This window comes from Schistocerca nitens, chromosome 6 (genome assembly GCF_023898315.1).
Source record: "Schistocerca nitens isolate TAMUIC-IGC-003100 chromosome 6, iqSchNite1.1, whole genome shotgun sequence".
Classification (NCBI taxonomy): domain Eukaryota; kingdom Metazoa; phylum Arthropoda; class Insecta; order Orthoptera; family Acrididae; genus Schistocerca; species Schistocerca nitens.
Window position 1 is genome coordinate 22,438,646 of NC_064619.1, and position 19,384 is coordinate 22,458,029.

Below are 19,384 nucleotides of genomic sequence, written 5' to 3' on the forward strand. Positions count from 1 at the left end.
ATCCTATTCAATACCTCCTCATTAGTTATGTGATCTACCCATCTAATCTTCAGCATTGTCCTGTAGCACCACATTTCGAAAGCTTCTATTCTCTTCTTGTCCAAACTATTTATCGTCCGTGGTTCACTTCCATACATGGCTACACTCCATACAAACACTTTCAGAAACGACTTCCTGACACTTAAATCTATACTCGATGTTAACAAATTTCTCTTCTTCAGAAACGATTTCCTTGCCATTGACAGTCTACATTTTATATCCTCTCTACTTCGACCATCATCAATTATTTTGCTCCCCAAATAGCAAAACTCCTTTACTACTTTAAGTGTCTCATTTCCTAATCTAATTCCCTCAGCATCACCCGACTTAATTCGACTACATTCCATTATCCTCGTTTTGCTTTTGTTGATGTTCATATTATATCCTCCTTTCAAGACGCTATCCATTCCATTCAACTGCTCTACCAAGTCCTTTGCTGTCTCTGACATAATTACAATGTCATCGGCGAACTTCAAAGTTTTTATTTCTTCTCCATGGATTTTAATACCTACTCCAAATTTTTCTTTTGTTTCCTTTACTGCTTGCTCAATATACAGATTGAATAACATCGGGGAGAGGCTACAACCCTGTCTCACTCCCTTCCCAACAACTGCTTCCCTTTCATGTCCCTCGACTCTTATACCTGCCATCTGGTTTCTGTACAAATTGTAAATAGCCTTTCGCTCCCTGTATTTTACCCCCACCACCTTTAGAATTTGAAAGAGAGTATTCCAGTCAACATTGTCAAAAGCTTTCTCTAAGTCTACAAATGCTAGAGACGTAGGTTTGCCTTTCCTTAATCTTTCTTCTAAGATAAGTCGTAAGGTCAGTATTGCCTCAGGTGTTCCAGTATTTCTACGGAATCCAAACTGATCTTCTCCGAGGTCGGCTTCTACCAGTTTTTCCATTCGTCTGTAAAGAATTCACGTTAGTATTTTGCAGCTGTGGCTTATTAAACTGATTGTTCGGTAATTTTCACATCTGTCAACACCTGCTTTCTTTGGGATTGGGATTATTATATTCTTCTTGAAGTCTGAGGGTATTTCGCCTGTCTCATACATCTTGCTCACCAGATGGTAGAGTTTTGTCAGGAGTGGCTCTCCCAAGGCCGTCAGTAGTTCCAAGGAATGTTGTCTACTCCGGGGGCCTTGTTCCGAATGGGTGACTATTTTACCTCCGGAATATTTTACCCAAGATGACGCCATCATCATTTATCCACACAGTAAAGCTGGATGCCCTCCGGAAAAATTACGGTCGTAGTTTCCCCTTGCTTTCAGCCGTTCGCAGTACCAGCACAGCAAGGCCGTTTTGGTTATTGTTACAAGGCCAGATCAGTCAATCATCCAGACTGTTGCCCTTGCAACTACTGAAAAGGCTGCTGCCCCTCTTCAGGAACCACACGTTTGTCTGGCCTCTCAACAGATACCCCTCCGTTGTGGTTGCACCTACGATACGGCTATCTGTATCGCTGAGGCACGCAAGCCTCCCCACCAACGGCAAGGTCCATGGTTCATAGGGGGAGGGGAGGCGGATTATATGCAGAGGAATCACAATACAAAAAGTTGGAACAATGGCTTGTAAATAGTTTACAATGTTCACATAGCTACAATAGATACAGCTAAGAAAACTGGACTTACTAGTTCGAGATAAAGTATAAAATAAAAAGACCTCAACACAGATTGGGATGTATACACACCTGGAGATTAATGTGTTGATCCAATCACAGACGGGACAAAAAAACATCATGTTTACGCGTTACAGTCACGTAGATAACAATGAAAGGGCTTTGTGTATTTGAGGATCGTCATGACATAATGAAACAGTCACCATGTTAAATTTACTTGTGTAGTTGTTTCTGATGTCATTGGAGAGTCACTTTCTCTGCGCCGTCAGTCCTGAGCTTGTTGTCTTGCCACTAGCAAGCGCCGTGAAAATGTCTGGAGTTGCTCCGTGTTCTTCAGTGAAACCTAGATAAGGAAAAATGTTAAAAAGCTGCTCGAAGCAAATGCAAGAAGTATTTAGGGCAGATTTAATAAATAACCTCTAACTTTACAGCAGTTTCTGATTCGATTGCATTATGCAAGCACGGATGCATGGGGTGAGGGTTGAAGCGTAGCGCGAATAAAAATATAGGATAAGTGTTTATACAGGGTGACAGTTATTGAACTATATGAAATAAAATCGTCATAACTTCTTAACGGTTCGCGTTAGGACGATCAAACTGCAAGGTTGGCCACAGGGCGTAATGGGGAGTAGTATGTGCTGTATGATTTGGTTTAGCGACGAAGCCCACTTACGTATGGATGGGTTCATCAATAATCAAAATTGGCGCATTTGGGGGACTTCGAATCCTCACTTCAAGATCGAGAAGTCTCTTCACCTTCAACGGGTGACTGTGTGGTGTGCAAACTCCAGTCACAGAAAAATCGGTGCGATATTCCTTTGGCAAGGTGACTACCGAAAGGTACATGAAGGTTTGCGAGGTGCCGGGGCTATCAGTGTATTTATCACTAAATTCTACTAGAATCCACATATGTAAATCATGCTCTAAGCCCCCCCTATTCTAACTCCGACTTTTGCTGTTGCACAAGGATAAAAAAAATACGCGAACTGACTCTAATCAACCCTGCCAGTGGAGTAGAAGAGAGTTTGGCACCTGCAATAATTTAATTTTATAAATAAGTTAAATAAACAAAGGTTTCATTTGCATAGTGAGGAATGATAGGGTTGCTCTATCGATTAACAGAATGAAAGTTCTGTCCAAAATAACAATATGATTTATTAAGACTAAACACTGAATAGTAAAAGAAACACAGGAAATATAATACATCAAATTGGCTCAAATTTGGAGATTCATACAAACACTGTAAAGGTGAAGTTGTCCCTAAACTAGATCGTGAGGTATAAGACGAAGTGGTATGTGGAGCCAATTCCTTGCCACTCAAATCTCAAGAGAGACACACCGCTAACCCAACAGTAATTGCTGCTACTCTAGACAGAACAAAGTTAGAAAAAGACGAACAGGCGCGCTCTGCTGAGCTCTGATTATCACCTAGGAAAATCCCTATCTGCCGGTGCTGCGGACATACATTACCAAAACTGTCTTCTTGACTGCCAGAACACGATCTGGCGTACCGCAGGCGAGGGCTGGTTGCTTCGACGTCCTCGACCGAAAGGCGACTGCCGACTCCCACAAGAGCACCCGTACAGGCCGAACACAGAACATTTCCGCCCCCACGACAGTGGCCGAGGTTAAACGTTCCAATCAGCAACTCGAAAACCGGCGGAAATTCCACTCCATTGCCGGAGCACTACCATTCCACCAATGGAGATTCTTGGCGCCAATTTCTGTGCTGATTTTGCTACGTCACGGCGCTATGCCCTGAGCAAACCAATCACCGTTACTATTTTGCAGAAAGTGCGGGAATTTTCCCGCCACAACTGCCAGGGTACACAAGTCATTCCCACGCCTCGCTGGTAGCCCGCCAGAAAGTGTTTTCGCTAAGTTTCTCCGAAGTAACGGAACCTCTAGCCCAGCCGCTACTTCACACCCCAGCGGGCGTGTCTCTTGACAATGTCGGCGTCTGCAAAGCATTCACTCGACTGCCTCACACACGTCGGCTTAACCCGCCTGTCACCGGACCACCCGGGTGACGAGAGACGCTGTGTGGGAAGTCCGCGTGTGAAGGAATAGCAGCCCTCCACCGCATGCAAATAGAGAGGAGAGTCGTAAGATAGAAATATGAGAGGGGGCTCATGCCACCTCTCAGGTTTTGGAAGATAATTTCATCCCCATTGTGCAAAGTTACCCTGATTTCGACAAGATGTCGTTCGTGAAAGACGGTGCTAGACCCTATCGAAGCAGAAGAGTGTTTGACGTCCTGGTGCAGCACTTTGGGAAGCACATTCTGGCTCTGGGCTACCCAGAGGCCACTCGCATGGGCCTCGATTGGCGGCCATATTCTCCGGATCTGAACACATGCAGTTCCTTTTTGTGGGGCTGTATTAAAGGCAAGGTGTACAGCAATAACCCAAGAAACGTCGCTGAGCTGAAAACAGCCATTTAGGAGGTCATCAACAGCATCGATGTTCCGACACTTCAGCGGGTCATGCAGAATTTCGCTATTCGTCCGCGCCACATCATCGCGAATGATGGCAGGCATATCGAACACGCCATAACCTAAATCCGAATATCTGTAGCGACGTTAATGTGTTGAATGAAGTGTGTGCATGCCATAGTTTGTAACCAATTTACGTCTTTTTGATATAGTTCAATAATTGTCACCCTGTATGTTTACTTGCCTATTAGGTTCCAAATTTGACAGAAGAATAAAACGACATGGAAACTAAATGTGTCGGAAATAGCAAGGAAGTCTAGAAATTGGTAGCTACGTTTAGCACAGTATACTTGACAGCTGTTCGTGTGAGAGCCTGCAGAAATGGATGGGCTTTCAGTCTTACCGGCTACATTCCAGTCATCTAAAAATTCATGTTCACCGGCTGCAAGGAACAAACCCAACGCTGTTCGTAAATCCAGAGGAAGAACAGCAAAGCATAGGGAACCGAAGGAGGACAGAAAGGGGAGAACACTCCACTAAGACATGAAATATAACAAAAAGACTGACTTACCAATCTTAGGCGAAAACGACTGAAAGAACCTCCCCTCCCCTCATTCACGCCGTCGCAAAGAGACGGTGTGCAGACTTATGAACATAAGTATGTTCATAACTGTAGCACTTAATGAAATACCGATCATTTTGGGTGCCACTTCGATTTTATACCGTGTAAATTACGATGCTTTCACAGTTGTGTGCGGTTGTTGCTATTGTCCTTAAATTGATCGCATGACACAGGGAGATCTCCAGTTCTCTGATGAATGCTTTTTAAGTGTTATATTTCTCCGAAGAATAATTTCTTGAACATTACTCTAAAGGAATGTACTAAGCAGAGATGAAAAAAAAATTATAACAACATTAAAGCATTTACTATTACTAAATACTTTGTTTCTATGCGACATTGTATGTGGATGTGATAGCAAAAAACCTAGGAAATATAGATGTTATATGATTTTATCGTCGAACGCAGTAATAACTTAATATGACAGATGAGAAGTTCATACATAAAATGAAAACGAATTGCAATCCATATGGAGATTAAGGCATACAATATAATAACAGCTCAGCAAAACTTTTAGAACTGGAAACAAGCAAGGATGATGTGGTCAATATCGTAAAATGAAACAGGATGCACGTCAACTAACATAGGAACAGAAAAGTATCGTCAAAGACATAAAAATTCTTGTATATAAAGCAACTACAAACGTGACCAAACACGTGGTGTGGTCATACCAAAACAACCTTAGGGTTGAAGGCAGCCCTCCACCACTAGTCACTCCCTGGCACCTTATTCTGCGGCCTTGCAGCAGTACGGGCGGCAGCTGGAGGCCGAGAAGCGGGCGGTGTTCGCGGCGTGCGCGCGCCGCGGCCTGCGCGTCTCCGGCGCTCGCCTGGCCCTGGCCGCCGTCTTCTACGTCAGCTGGGTGGCGCAGCCCGCGCTCAGGGCCCGCGCGTGCGAGACCGCCGCCTGCCGCAAGCAGGGCGGCTTCCCGGCGCTCATCTGGCTGCCCTTCGACTACGCCGAGCAGCCGGCCTACGAGGTAGGCGCTACTCGTCGTAAATCTGGCATACTTCCTGCCAACGAAACCTGCACTACTGGCCATTAAAATTGGCTACACCAACAAGAAATACAGATGATAAACGGGTATTCATTGGACAACTATATTATACTAGAACTGACATGTGATTACATTTTCACGCCATTTGGGTGCATAGATGCTGAGAAATCGGTACCCAGAACAACCACCTGTGGCCGTAATAACGGCCTTGATACGTCTGGGCATTGAGTCAAACACAGCTTGGATGGCGTGTACAGGTACAGTCGTGGACAAAACGAGCGAGACGCCTCGCCTTCTCGTTATGCTGATCCGCACAGCTTTAAAGTCTGCTACACAGCATAACAAGCGAGGCGACGAAGTCCTACCAACATAGTATGCACAGGCGTCAAATTGACATACTATACGAACTTTGCCAGACTGTTTTCAATCATGTGTAAGACTATTATATTAATGCTGATTAGTGTGTTAAACATAACACGTAAATATAAGATAAAAATGAAAGAAGAAACGCTAATTAGTATGAACTGTAGTAAAAAAAATGAATTTCAGCTTATCGAGATAACACAGTTGTTCTAGTAAGACAAAGTACACCAGATCGTTACGAATTAGCAAAATATTATGCGCATTCGCTCGCGTAACGGTTTGTGTCTACGTCCAGACGAGTCATAGTAGATTGCCGTTGCTGACCTACTAGGAAAGTGTGCAAATTTAGCAATGCGTGCAGATTCATAACGACATTCAGTTAAAAATCATTCAATGCCACACGTAAGTCAATTCAATTATTGACAGAAGTGGAAAAAGGATGGCAGTAACAAGTATTAAATTCTACAACAGTTTCATATTGACATCCACAGGGTACCAGTACAGAATAAAGGTGGCAATAAAACGTATGGGGGCGCGAGAATTTCTTAAAATTGCTTTACTGATAGTCTATCTGCCTCCATCGAGACTGGAACCGAAAACAAACCAGACCTCTTTTGCAGTAGCAAACACCCTTCACTACGCTAGCAGACAACCCAGGCAAACTGCCCTCTATTATTACCCCAGACATGAATAAGCCGGCAATTTCGCAAAAAGAATGGCAAAATGATCTGCAGTTTGTGTTGCATAAAGCTTTCAGGACTCTAAAACATGAATTTTCTACCTTTATGTCACCGCTTATGTGACAATCATTCGGGATGTTAATCGAAATAACAAAATACTGTTATTAGCGAGTAAATTTCGTAGGAGAATTCTGCACCACCCCAGGAAATAAACGGCTACATAGCTGCCAAACGTATTCTACAATGTTTCGAATTGTCTATTAGACTCGCCACAGCCAGAAGACGTACATTAGCCGAAGTGTTTCTTAAGCTAGGGGGGGAATGCTCGCACTTCTAAAACGCGGTGGCATTAATACTGTGATCTGAATTAACACGTGAGTAAGAAAACGGATTTTATTCGCATTCCTGTAAACGTGATTTGGATCGAAAGTGTAGCTACGAGTAATATGCTGTTGTATCGACTGCAACTAGAGCATTTCGAATAAAGAGTAGGGAGGATTATTTATGCAGCCCTCATTTTCAGTAACTGTCATAGCTATTTTCGTTATTAGGATTTCGTCAACTAAATCGGTAAAAATTGAACCCTACTAGTCTCAGTTTCTTCACCGTCTATCTGTCTACCCAACCTTAACCCGTTTACCTCGAGTACGCGTAGACATAATAAGCGGAAATATATCGCACTTCCTGCGGTATATGGTCCCTTGGTGGTGTAAAAAAGTGAGCTTCTATGTCACCGCAATCTAAAGAAAATTTACACGAAAGGTCAAAAAATGGCTCTAAGAACTATGCGACCAAATTGCTTAGATCATCAGTCCCCTAGACCTAGAACTACTTAAACCTACCTAACATAAGGACATCACACACATCCATGCCCGGGGAAGGATTCGAACTTACGGCGCAAGCAGCCGCGCGGTCCGCAATATGACACCGTTGAACGCACGGCTAACCGGCGCCGGCAAGCTGTTAATATCATCTGGTGTTGCTAAAAAGTTATTCACTTCTGGTGAATGATTTTCTGCGCAGTTCATTTAAGATAGAATAACTAAAATATATTTGATGTTACGGAAGAGGAAGGACGTGTAATTGATTTCCCCTTGTCTTTGTTTATGGTGTGAGATTCGCAATCTGAGCATACGTACTATCCATAACCACACTTTAGCGCCAAGTCATAGTCACAGATATGCAAATACAACACATTGGCTTATACTTGAGGTATTTAGTTTCCCACGAAGTGGTGGAAGACGATGCTGCAGCGTCTTCGAAGCGCGAGCTATCTCAGCACATCAGCTGAGCGAACGTTTTCTTCCTGCTACTAGTCTAAAGGACAATGGCAACACCGTAGAATACGGTATATTGATAATTTTTACTTATGGACCGTCTGACAGCAACTGAATAAAACACAATTTTAGTGCCATACGCGTTTCGCCTTTATTTTCTGCAAGGCATCATCAGTGGCCTGGAATATGTACATATGTTAGCTATTTTATTTACATTTTTGTCATTGTGCCTATAGGTTATAAACAGTTCTGGTGGTTGGTATTTCCTATTATGTAGTAATGTTTTCAACTGTACTTACAGGTTGCGTGGACAATTTCTTACATATTACGCTCCTGTTGCATTTTTGGTGTTGTTCTTCTTATGAACGCCAATTTGCGGTTTTTTCCACATTCCACAGCACTATGCACTCAATGCTTGTTTTAATGCAATGTTTTGGTTTCTGTTGCCGACTGTCAAATGTTTTTGCCAAAGATCGAATGTTATTGCCAAACTTATGAGTGTAACAATTGGAGTATCTGTGGTCTGTTCGTGTATGCATTTGTGTGTGCGTTTGTGTATGCGTGTGTGAGTGTTTTTTGGTGTGATATATATTTGTCTGTGCTGTATGTGTGTGTGTGTGTGTGTGTGTGTGTGTGTGTGTGTGTGTGTGTGTGTGTGTGTGTGTGTGTGTGTATTTTGGTGTTATATAATTTTTTTTTTGCTGTGTGTGTTTGTCTCCAGATGGTGTGGGGATGAGTTTTTTTTATGTTATCATTTCCGTTATTAAGTGTAGTAGGGAGCCTGTGCTGATGTGTGTTTGTTCATTTATCACATGTTTGTTTTCTGCTTGACAACTATGTGACCATCAATTTACGTTCTTGAGTGGTTCAAAATTATGTTAGTAAATCCACTCGATATTTTTATGTCCTTTAAATTACATTTGCTACATGATTCGCACTGAAGACGTAGGAAATGTATGTTATTTGGTCCAGGAAGCACGTTCCAACAGAAATTGCTGCTTACATTGACATTTATGTTGCGAATTAGTCGTCTTATCCATCACATGGACAACGAGGATGCTCTGTTTTGCTACAGTTGTTTCATAGCTTAGTCGTATTGTGTGTTGGTAGCGTTACCAGTTTACACACTGCGCATGTAGCACACAACAAAAGCGTTGGATCCCTACAGTGGTCAGTCTACTTGAAAAACTCTTGCTGTCATGGTAATTTATGTAACTTGCTCTTCGACTTCCAATTTGACAGTTTGTGTAAAAATGTTTTACCATGCTTGTCCTAGTTTCAAACATTGTCTGACTGTGAAAACGTAGGAATGAAGGAGTCATTGAAAGCAATTATTCGCGATTATAGCAAACTTTTGAATCCATTGGACACTTGTATTCTTTGTATTGATTATAAGAGTCAAGTAATTCCTCTTGTAGAATTTCATACTTGTTACTGCCTTCCTTTTTCCGCTTCTGTCAGTAATTGAATAGACTTACGTGTGACACCGAATATTTTGTAACTGAATTTCGTTATGAATCTTCACGCATTGGTAAATTTACACACTTTCATGGTAGGTAGCAACAACAATCCACTATGACTGATCTGAACGTTGACACAAGCCGTTTCGCGGACGAATGCGCATAATATTTTGCTGATTCGTACTTTGTCTTACTCGAACAGTTGTGTTATCTCGATAAGCTGATATTCATTTTTATTAGTAGAGTTCATACTAATTAGCGTTTCTTCTTTCATTTAGATCTTATATTTACGTGCTGTGTTTAACACATCAATCAGCATTAATTCGAAGATCGGAACTTAAATAGTGCCAACTATTTATTCACAACCGATACAAAAGAGTTACAAGTTTGCACCTGATTCTGTCCTTCAAAGTAGTCACCAGCGTTGTGTAGAACCGGTTGCCATCGATGTGGAAGGCGTAGTATACCATTAACAGAGCCAGTTCTGCTGATGGTGCGAATAGAGCGGTCTAAAGTTATGGTGATTCCCGTGTACGACTGTGATGGTGTTATCCTAACGCATTACGTTCCTCCACGCCAGACCGTCAATGCACAGTATTACTGTTCGTTTTTGGAGCATCGCCTGAGACCGGCTTTGCGAAGGAAACGGCGACACTTTCTGCAAAACCCATCCATCATTTTGCACGATAATTCGAGGGCGCATGCAGCGCAAGCTGTGGCTGCTCTGTTCGGTCGATGGGTCTGGGAAGTACTGTACCAGCCAAAGGCCTTGTGCCTTTGATTTGATTGCGAATGAAGGAATCACTTCGTGGCTTTCGCTTCAAAACTGTTCCAGAGATTCGACAGGCAGTAGACCGCTCCATTCGCACCATCAACAGAACAGGCTCTGCTAACGGTACACTACGCCTTCCACATCGATGGCAACGGGGTTCTACACAACGCTCGTGACTACTTTGAAGGACAACAGGTGCAAACATGTAACTCTTATGTATCGGTTGTGAATAAATAGTTGCCACTATTTAAGTTCCAACCCTTGTATAGTCTTAGACATGATTGAAAACAATCTGACAAAGTTCGGATAGTTTGTCAATTTCACGCCTGTTCATACCATGTTGGTAGCACTTCGTCACCTTGCCTGTTATACTGTGTAGAAGACTTTAAAGCTGTGCGGATCAGCATAACGAAAAGGCGAGGGGTCTCGCTTGTTTTGTCCACGACTGCCCTTGCAGCTTCAACACGATGTCACAGTTCATCGAGGGTAGTGACTGGCGTATTGTGACGAGACAGTTGCTCGGCCACCATTGACCAGAGGTTTTCAGTTGGTGAGAGATCTGGAGAATGTGCTGGCCAGGGCAGCAGTCGAACATTTTCTGTATCCAGAAAGGCCCGTACAGGACCTGCAACATGCGGTCGTGCATTATCCTGTTGAAATGTAGGGTTTCTCAGGGATCGAATGAAGGGTAGAGCCACGGGTCGTAACACATCTGAAATGTGACGTCCACTGTTCAAAGTGCCGTCAATGCGAACACGAGGTGACCGAGACGTATAACCAATGGCACCACCTACCATCACGCCGGGTGGTACGCCAGTATGGCGATGACGAATACACGCTTCTAATGTGCGTTCACCGCGATGTCCCCAAACACGGATGCGACCATCATGATGCTGTAAACAGAACCTGGATTCATCCGAAAAAATGATGTTTTGCCATTCGTGCACCCAGGTTCGTCGTTGAGTACACCATCGCAGGCGCTCCTGTCTGTGATGCAGCGTCAAGGGTAACCGCAGCCATGGTCTCCGAGCTGATAGTCGATGCTGCTGCAAACGTCGTCGAACTGTTCGTGCAGATGGTTGTTGTCTTGCAAACGTCCCCATGTGTTGACTCAGGGATCGAGACGTGGCTGCACGATACGTTATAGCCATGCGGATAAGATGCCTGTCATCTCGACTGCTAGTGATACGAGGCCGTTGGGATCGAGCAAGGCGTTCCATATTACCTTTCTGAACCCACCGATTCCATATTCAGCTAACAGTCATTGGATCTCGACCAACCCGAGCAGCTATGTCGCGATACGATAAACCGCAATCGCGATGGCCTACAATCCGACCTTTATCAAAGTCTGAAACGTGACGGTACGTATTTCTTCTCCTTACACGAGGCATCACAACAACGTTTCACCAGGCAACGCCGGTCAACTGCTGTTTGTGTATGAGAAATCGGTTGGAAATTATCCCCATGTCACTACGTTGTAGGTGTCGCCACTGGCGCCAGCCTTGTGTGAATGCTCTGAAAAGCTCATCATATGCATATCACAGCATCTTCGTCCTGTCGGTTAAATTTCGCGTCTGTAGCACATCTTCGTGGTGTAGCAATTTTAATGGCCAGTAGTGTACATGTACACTATCCGACCAGTGGTATTCGGAAACCTTTTGGTGGACATTAATACAATGTGTGATTCAGAAGTTTCAAGACTGATTCATTTCTGAGTAGGGGAGCGCGCGCGGACCGGTTCCGACGTATGGCGGAAGTAGTGTGGTTCTCAGGAAACGAACTGACGCTGCTGCAGTTGCCTCCGGAACCCTGGAGAGTGCGCATAGTTTGCATCGTGACTGCCTGTCATTGACCTCGGTCGAAAAGTAGGAGAGGTGAAAATGGAGCTGCACTTGGAGCTGCGCTATGCGATTAAGTTTTGTGTGCGACTGAACAAAACCGCCACGGAGGCTCTCAGTAAGATTCAAGAGGCCTTTAAGGAAGAAGCCATGTCCCGTGCAATGGTTTTCATGTGGCGCAAACGTTTCAAAGATGGCCACGGGAACGTTGGAGACGACGACTGCTCTGCGAGGCCATCATCATGCCGAACGGATCAAAATGTGGAGAGAGTGAGGGAAGTTTTAAGCAATGGCCGTCGCCTTAGTACTAGGTTAATTGCCGATGAACTGGGACTCAGTCAGAGTACGGTGTCGAGGATTGTGACGGAGAATTTGATGATGTGAAAAGTGTGTGCCAAACTGTTGCCAAAAGTTTTGTCGGTGGATCAGAAGAAATGGCGCATGATTGTTAGCCAGGAAATGCTCCAACGGTTGAATGTTGATCCGAACCTTCTGGGGAAAGTGGTTACTGGTGATGAGACCTGGGTCTACAAGTACGATCCCGAGTCGAAACGTCAAAGCTCAGAATGTGTATGTGAAATCTTACGGGACTTAACTGCTAAGGTCATCAGTCCCTAAGCTTACACACTACTTAACCTAAATTATCCTAAGGACAAACACACACACCCATGCCGGAGGGAGGACTCGAACCTCCACCGGGACAAGCCGCACAGTCCATGACTGCAGCGCCTGAGACCGCTCGGCTAATCCCGCGCGGCAAAGCTCAGAATGGCACACTGCTTCGTCGCCGAAGCCCAAGAAAGCTCGCATGAGCAGGTCGTGTGTGAAAATGCTGATTGTTTTTTTTATGGTAAAGGAGTGATACATAAGGAGTTCGTTGCTCGTGTACAGACTGTCACAGGTGACTTTTACGCTGGAGTGCTCCGCAGCTTGAGGGATCGAGTTAGCCGCGTCCGTCCGGCGATCAAGGGCGATTGGATTTTCCACGACGACAACGCGCCCGCTCACACGTCGCGCGCCGCCGCCAAAGTTTTGGTCAAGTTCAAAGTGACAACACTGCCGCAGCCAGCCTACATCCCCGAATTGGCTCCAAGTTACTTTTGTCCTCTTCCCCCGAATCAAGACAGGCCTAAAAGGAAGGCGATTCGACTCCATCGACGCCATCCAGCAGGCTTCGACGAGAGCCCTTGACAGCATGACGCCCGAGGCCTTCCAGAAGGGCTACGAACAGTGGAAGACGCGCTGGAAGCTCTGTGTTGATGCTGAAGGATCATATTTTGAAGAATTTTAGTCCGCTGTACTTAAATGTCCTATAAATTTCTGGTTCTGAGTTAAGTCTTGAAACTTTTGAATCGCACCCTGTATGGCGTGTGTCGCCCCTTCGCCTTTATGATGACTTCAATTCTGCTGGGGACACTTTCAATGAGATGTCTCAGTGTCTGTGGAGAAATGACAGGGCAGCCCATTCTTCCTCAAGAGGGCAGAATTGTAAGACGCTGGGGTCTGGAACAAAATCAACGTTCTAACTCATCCCAAGTAGTTCCAATGAATTGAAGTCGGCACTGCGCTCAGACGAGCTAATTTCAGCCATGTTCTTGCCCACTAACCATTCTTTCGCTGATGCTGCTTTATGGCAGGGTGCATTACTAGGCTGCTACAATCATCGCTTCCAATGCTTTCATATTCTTCCGCATTCGCCATTATTTAAGCGCAGTGAGGGGACCACTCGCTAAACAAGTAGAACTCTTCCATACTGCAACACCAGCTCCTCCATACTTCACGCTTGACACTATATATGATAGTAGTTAACTTTCTGCAGGCATTTACCAAACCCAAACCCTTCCATCGGGCTGCCACAGGGTATAGAGTGATTCGCAAATCTAAATCGCATCCGCTCTCCAGTGGCGTCGCTCTTTACACCACGTCAGAAGGCTCTTAGTGCTGACTACATAAATGTGGGGCTCACCAGGAGCTTCTCAACCATTGCACCCCATTCGCCTTAACTCCCTACGCACGGACATTGTGCTGGCAGTCCGTCAATAGATCAGGTCTGCCTGTTCTTGGTTAATTCTTTGCATTTCCACTGCACAGCCACGTCACCAACAATCTACTTGGACAGCTTTAGGAGAGTTGAACTGTCTTTGAAGCACTTGTTGCTCCGGTGACATTCAATGACTAGTCCACATTCGAGGTCAATAAAGTCTCCTGACCGACCCATTTTGCTACTACTGTTTCTCTACTGACAACGCAAAAACCCCACCTCCTTTTATAGTAGTGGATTTGCCTCTCGTGACATCTAGTGCTCAGGTCCACACAGTGGCGGATACAGAAAAACCTCAAGGCGGGGGCGCTAAAGATATCTTGAGCTGCCTTTACTTTTACCGCAATAAAAAATACGAGGATAAGTTCCGATCAGTCGCGAAAAGGAAACCACTGGCAAAATCCGTTAAAGCTTTCACGAGATGTGTTGGGCAGTGTCTCTAGACCCGTCGATCGTGTCGCGTCGCTCTTCTCAGTTTTGAGTGAACAGTGAGCACGTAAAGATGTGTAGGGAATAGCGTCTCCCGCCAGGTATGAGGGCCTGGTTGGAGATTTCGCCTGTGTCATGCAGCCCACATAACACAACTGTCTAGCAGTTCCTTCTTCATGCCAATTCTCGGCCGCACACTGCAGGGGCAATGAAGACGCTCCTGCAGCGTTTCCGATGAGAAGTGTTTGATCACCCACAATACAGTCAGTAATTGGCTCTCCCTGAGTCTCATCTTTGCTCATGAGAACCGCTGGCTATGAAGACAAAATTTTTTCCACAGACAACGAGCTGCAGACCAGTGCAGATAGCTGGCCGAAAGCACAGGTGGCTGCTTTCTATGACAAGGATATTGGAAAGTTGATACAACACTACGACAAAACTCGAAGTTGGAGCAGCGACTATGTAGAGAAGTAGGTGAAGGTGTACCTAACTGCTGGAAATAAAACGTTTCTGGTTTTCACTGTGGGTTCCATTTCGCGACCGGTCGGAACTTACTTTCTGGACAACCCTCGTAATAAAGAGAAATTATTATGAATTACTATTATTAACACTTCACAATCAACTGATCACTCTCACTCTTGACTAATCTTCACACTTGCACTTGCTACAACTAGGATTTGTTACTTATTCATTCTTCAGTCTTAATATTTCTGCTTCGGAATGTAGACTAGCTTTCTATTCGGCGAATAGTCCGTTTTCGAAGAAATGCCAGACGGAATAACGTATCGAGGTCACTAAAATCGCCGCGACTTCTCTCGTAGGTATGTGTTAGCTGTCTATGTGCCGCTGTGTCATCCTCAGCTGATAAGCGCCACTGGATGCGGATATGGAGGGGCATGTGGTCAGCACACCTCTCTCCCGACCGTCGTCAGTTTTCTTGACCTGATCGGCTACTTCTAAGGCAAGCAGCTCCTCAGTTGGCCTCACAAGGGCTGAGTGCACCATGTCTGTCAACAGCGCTCGGCAGACCCGAACGGTTACACATCCGAATGCTACACATCCGCCCGACAGCGCGTAACTTCAGTGATCTGACGGGAACTGATTATATTTAGAGGTGATTTGGGGCTGCAGAAGGTGCTCAATTTTCTACTCAGATCAGCCGCCGCGCTGGATTAGCCGAGCGGTCCATGGCGCTGCAGTCATGGACTGTGCGCCTGATCCCGGCGGAAGTTCGAGTCCTCCCTCGGGCATGGGTGTGTGTGTTTGCCCTTAGGGTAATTTAGGTTAAGTAGTGTGTAAGCTTAGGGACTGATGACCTTAGCGGTTAAGACCCATAAGATTTCACACTCATACATACAGACATACAGATACCAGACAGAATTACGTATCGAGATCGTCTCAAAAATGAGATCGACAGGAAGTGCAAAATGGCTAAGCAGGGATGGATAGAGGACAAATGTAAGGATGTAGAGGCTTATCTCACTAGGGGCAAGGTAGATACTGCCTACAGGAAAATTAAAGAGACCTTTGGAGACAAACGAGCCACTTGTATGAATATCAAGAGCTCAGATGGAAACCCAGTTCTAAGCCAAGAAGGGAAAGCAGTAAGATGGAAGGAGTATATATAGGGTCTATACAAGGGCGATGTACTTGAGGACAATATTATGGAAATGGAAGACGATGTAGATGAAGATGAAATGGGAGATAGGATACTGCATGAAGAGTTTGACAGAGCACTGAAAGACCTGAGTCGGAACAAGGCCCCGGGAGTAGACAACATTCCATTAGAACTACTGACGGCATTGGGAGAGCCAGTCCTGACAAAACTCTACCATCTTGTGAGCAAGATGTATGAGACAGGCGAAATACCCTCAGACTTCAAGAAGAATATAATAATTCCAATCCCAAAGAAAGCAGGTGTTGACAGATGTGAAAATTACCCAACTATCAGTTTAATAAGTCACAGCTGCAAAATACTAACGCGAATTCTTTACAGACGAATGCAAAAACTGGTAGAAGCGGACCTCGGGGAAGATCAGTTTGGATTCCGTAGAAATGTTGGAACACGTGAGGCAATACTAACCTTACGACTTATCTTAAAAGAAAGATTAAAGAAAGACAAACCTACGTTCATAGCATTTGTAGACTTAGAGAAAGCTTTTGACAATGTTGACTGGAATACTCTCTTTCAAATTCTAAAGGTGGCAGGGGTAAAATACAGGGAGCGAAAGGCTATTTAGAATTTGTACAGAAACCAGATGGCAGTTATAAGAGTCGAGGGGCATGAAAGGGAAGCAGCGGTTGGGAAGGGAGTGAGACAGGGTTGTAGCCTGTCCCCGATCTTATTCAATCTGTATATTGAGCAAGCAGTAAAGGAAACAAAAGAAAAATTCGGAGTAGGTATTTAAGTCCATGGAGAAGAAATAAAAATGTTGAGGTTCGCCGATGACATTGTAATTCTGTCAGAGACAGTAAAGGACTTGGAAGAGCAGTTGAATGCAATGGACAGTGTCTTGAAAGGAGTATACAAGACGAACATCAACAAAAGCGAAACGAGGATAATGGAATGTAGTCGAATTAAGACGGGTGATGCTAAGGGAATTAGATTAGGAAATGAGACACTTAAAGTAGTAAAGGAGTTTTGCTATTTAGGGAGCAAAATAACTGACGATGGTCGAAATAGAGAGGATATAAAATGTAGACTGGCAATGGCAAGGAACGCGTTTCTGAAGAAGAGAAATTTGTTAACATCGAGTATAGATTTAAATGTCAGGAAGTCGTTTCTGAAAGTATTTGTATGGAGTGTAGCCATGTATGGAAGTGAAACATGTACGATAAATAGCTTAGACAAGAAGAGAATAGAAGCTTTCGAAATGTGGTGCTACAGAAGAATGTTGAAGATTAGATGGGTAGATCACATAACTAATGATGAGGTACTGAATAGATTTGGGGAGAAGAGGAGCTTGTGGCACAACTTGACTAGAAGAAGGGACCGGTTGGTAGGACATGTTCTGAGGCATCAGAGGATCACAAATTTAGCATTGGAGGGCAGCGTGGAGGGTAAAAATCGTAGAGGGAGACCAAGAGATGAATACACTAAGCAGAATCAGAAGGATGTAGGTTGCAGTAGGTACTGGGAGATGAAGAAGCTTGCACAGGATAGAGTAGCATGGAGAGCTGCACCAAACCATTCTCAGGATTGAAGACCACAACAACAACAACAACAGATCTGCGACCTCTAGCTGTAACAATGTATTAACCCGCCAGAAAATCAAGTCAAAGTGTGCTTGGATAAATGATATGGGTACGTCGTTCCATGCTCCTTCAACCCTACGCTAGAGGCCATCAATCTTAGTGGCCAGCGAGCAGTGATATGCCCATCTCTCCGCAACCTACAGGGCTACAGGGTGAGTCACTAACTATTCCCACCTAGAATAACTCCGAATGTCTGATAGTAACTGAAAACGTCGTGGAAAAAATGTTGCATGGGACAACGGGGCCATAATATTACGTTGGTTTTTTGTTGCTAGGTGGGGTCGCTTCAGAGATATGGTCAACCTTTTTTTTTTTTTTAATGGGATGCTATAGTTTGGTATTTATTTTCTGATAGTGCCTATCGAGACGAATCCAATGATGTGTGACAGTAATGTCTTTGAAGGTCAACGAAGGTCACGAAGGTGGCATGAACGTCCACTTACAGAAGGTGTTCGAAGTGATGACCATTGGTATCAGTGCAGTGCTGCAATCTTCTTATCACGGATTGAGTGGTATTCCTTATCATATCGGCACTTATCGAAGCACATACTCTGACAATTCTCTCTCGCTTATCTTCAGGTATAGTTGGAACGTCTTTATAAACAATGTCTTTTAAGAATCCAGACAAGAAAAAATCCAGAGGCGTCAAGTCTGGCGAAACAGCCGGCCACGACACATCTCCTCCGCGTCCAATCCAACGATTTGGGAATTGTCTCTGCAACTCGTTTTTAGCCACCAGTGAAAAATCTGTCAGACACCCATCGTGTTCATACCTCGTTCTGTTCCTTGTTCCTAAAGGTATTTCTTCCAATAACAGACCTAATGTTTCTTGCAGGAATGTGATTTACTTCCTATCATTAAGATTTCCTTCGATGAAATAGGGGCCTATAATTCTGTCCTCCAGAATCCCACACCATACATTAACCGACCATGGTTTTTGGTGTGTGACTTGGCGCAGCCAAAAAAGGATTTTCAGTCGTCCAGTAATGGTGTAACGTTGTTACTTTGATTTGCTATGTAAGCGTTACTGCTAGCCAATAAAAGCGGGTTAAACGCTGTGAGCTGTCTGGGGAAGTTAATCTTGCATTACTAAGCAACTGTTTCATCAGGTATCTAGTCTAGGTTTACCAAATTCCCAAACAGACTAACATTAATTATAATCTTTTAATAGTCATACAACAACCGGTATATATATATATATATATATATATATATATATATATATATATATATATATATATATATATATATATATATATATATAAAAGAGAATTTAAATAAAAAGAAAGAAATCAGTTTATATTTGGAAATTTATTTTAAGATTGATCATTGAAATTTCAGCATATTACACTTGATTCCTAACTAAACTGGTGCCTTATTTAGGATTGTGAAAATGTGAGATTGCAATCTTACGGAACTCATCAAATATGGAGCCAAGATTGGGAGACTGCATACAACACTGCATTCATAAAACAACACACAAAGAATGTTGAAACGTATGCAAGAGAAAGTTAACCACTACCAACAGATTCAAATTTTCACCCAAAGAAATTACG

At 44.0% G+C, this 19,384-nt stretch overlaps 1 protein-coding gene across 1 annotated transcript in view; it reads left to right on the forward strand.

The window, feature by feature from the left end:
- LOC126262720 (odorant receptor Or2-like) overlaps nucleotides 1–19,384 on the forward strand; it is a 99,643-nt gene that overhangs the window by 21,453 nt on the left and 58,806 nt on the right. The window contains exon 2 of the mRNA XM_049959510.1: nucleotides 5,462–5,695. Within this exon, the coding sequence (XP_049815467.1) occupies nucleotides 5,462–5,695 (234 nt within the window). The remainder of the gene's footprint in view (nucleotides 1–5,461; nucleotides 5,696–19,384) is intronic.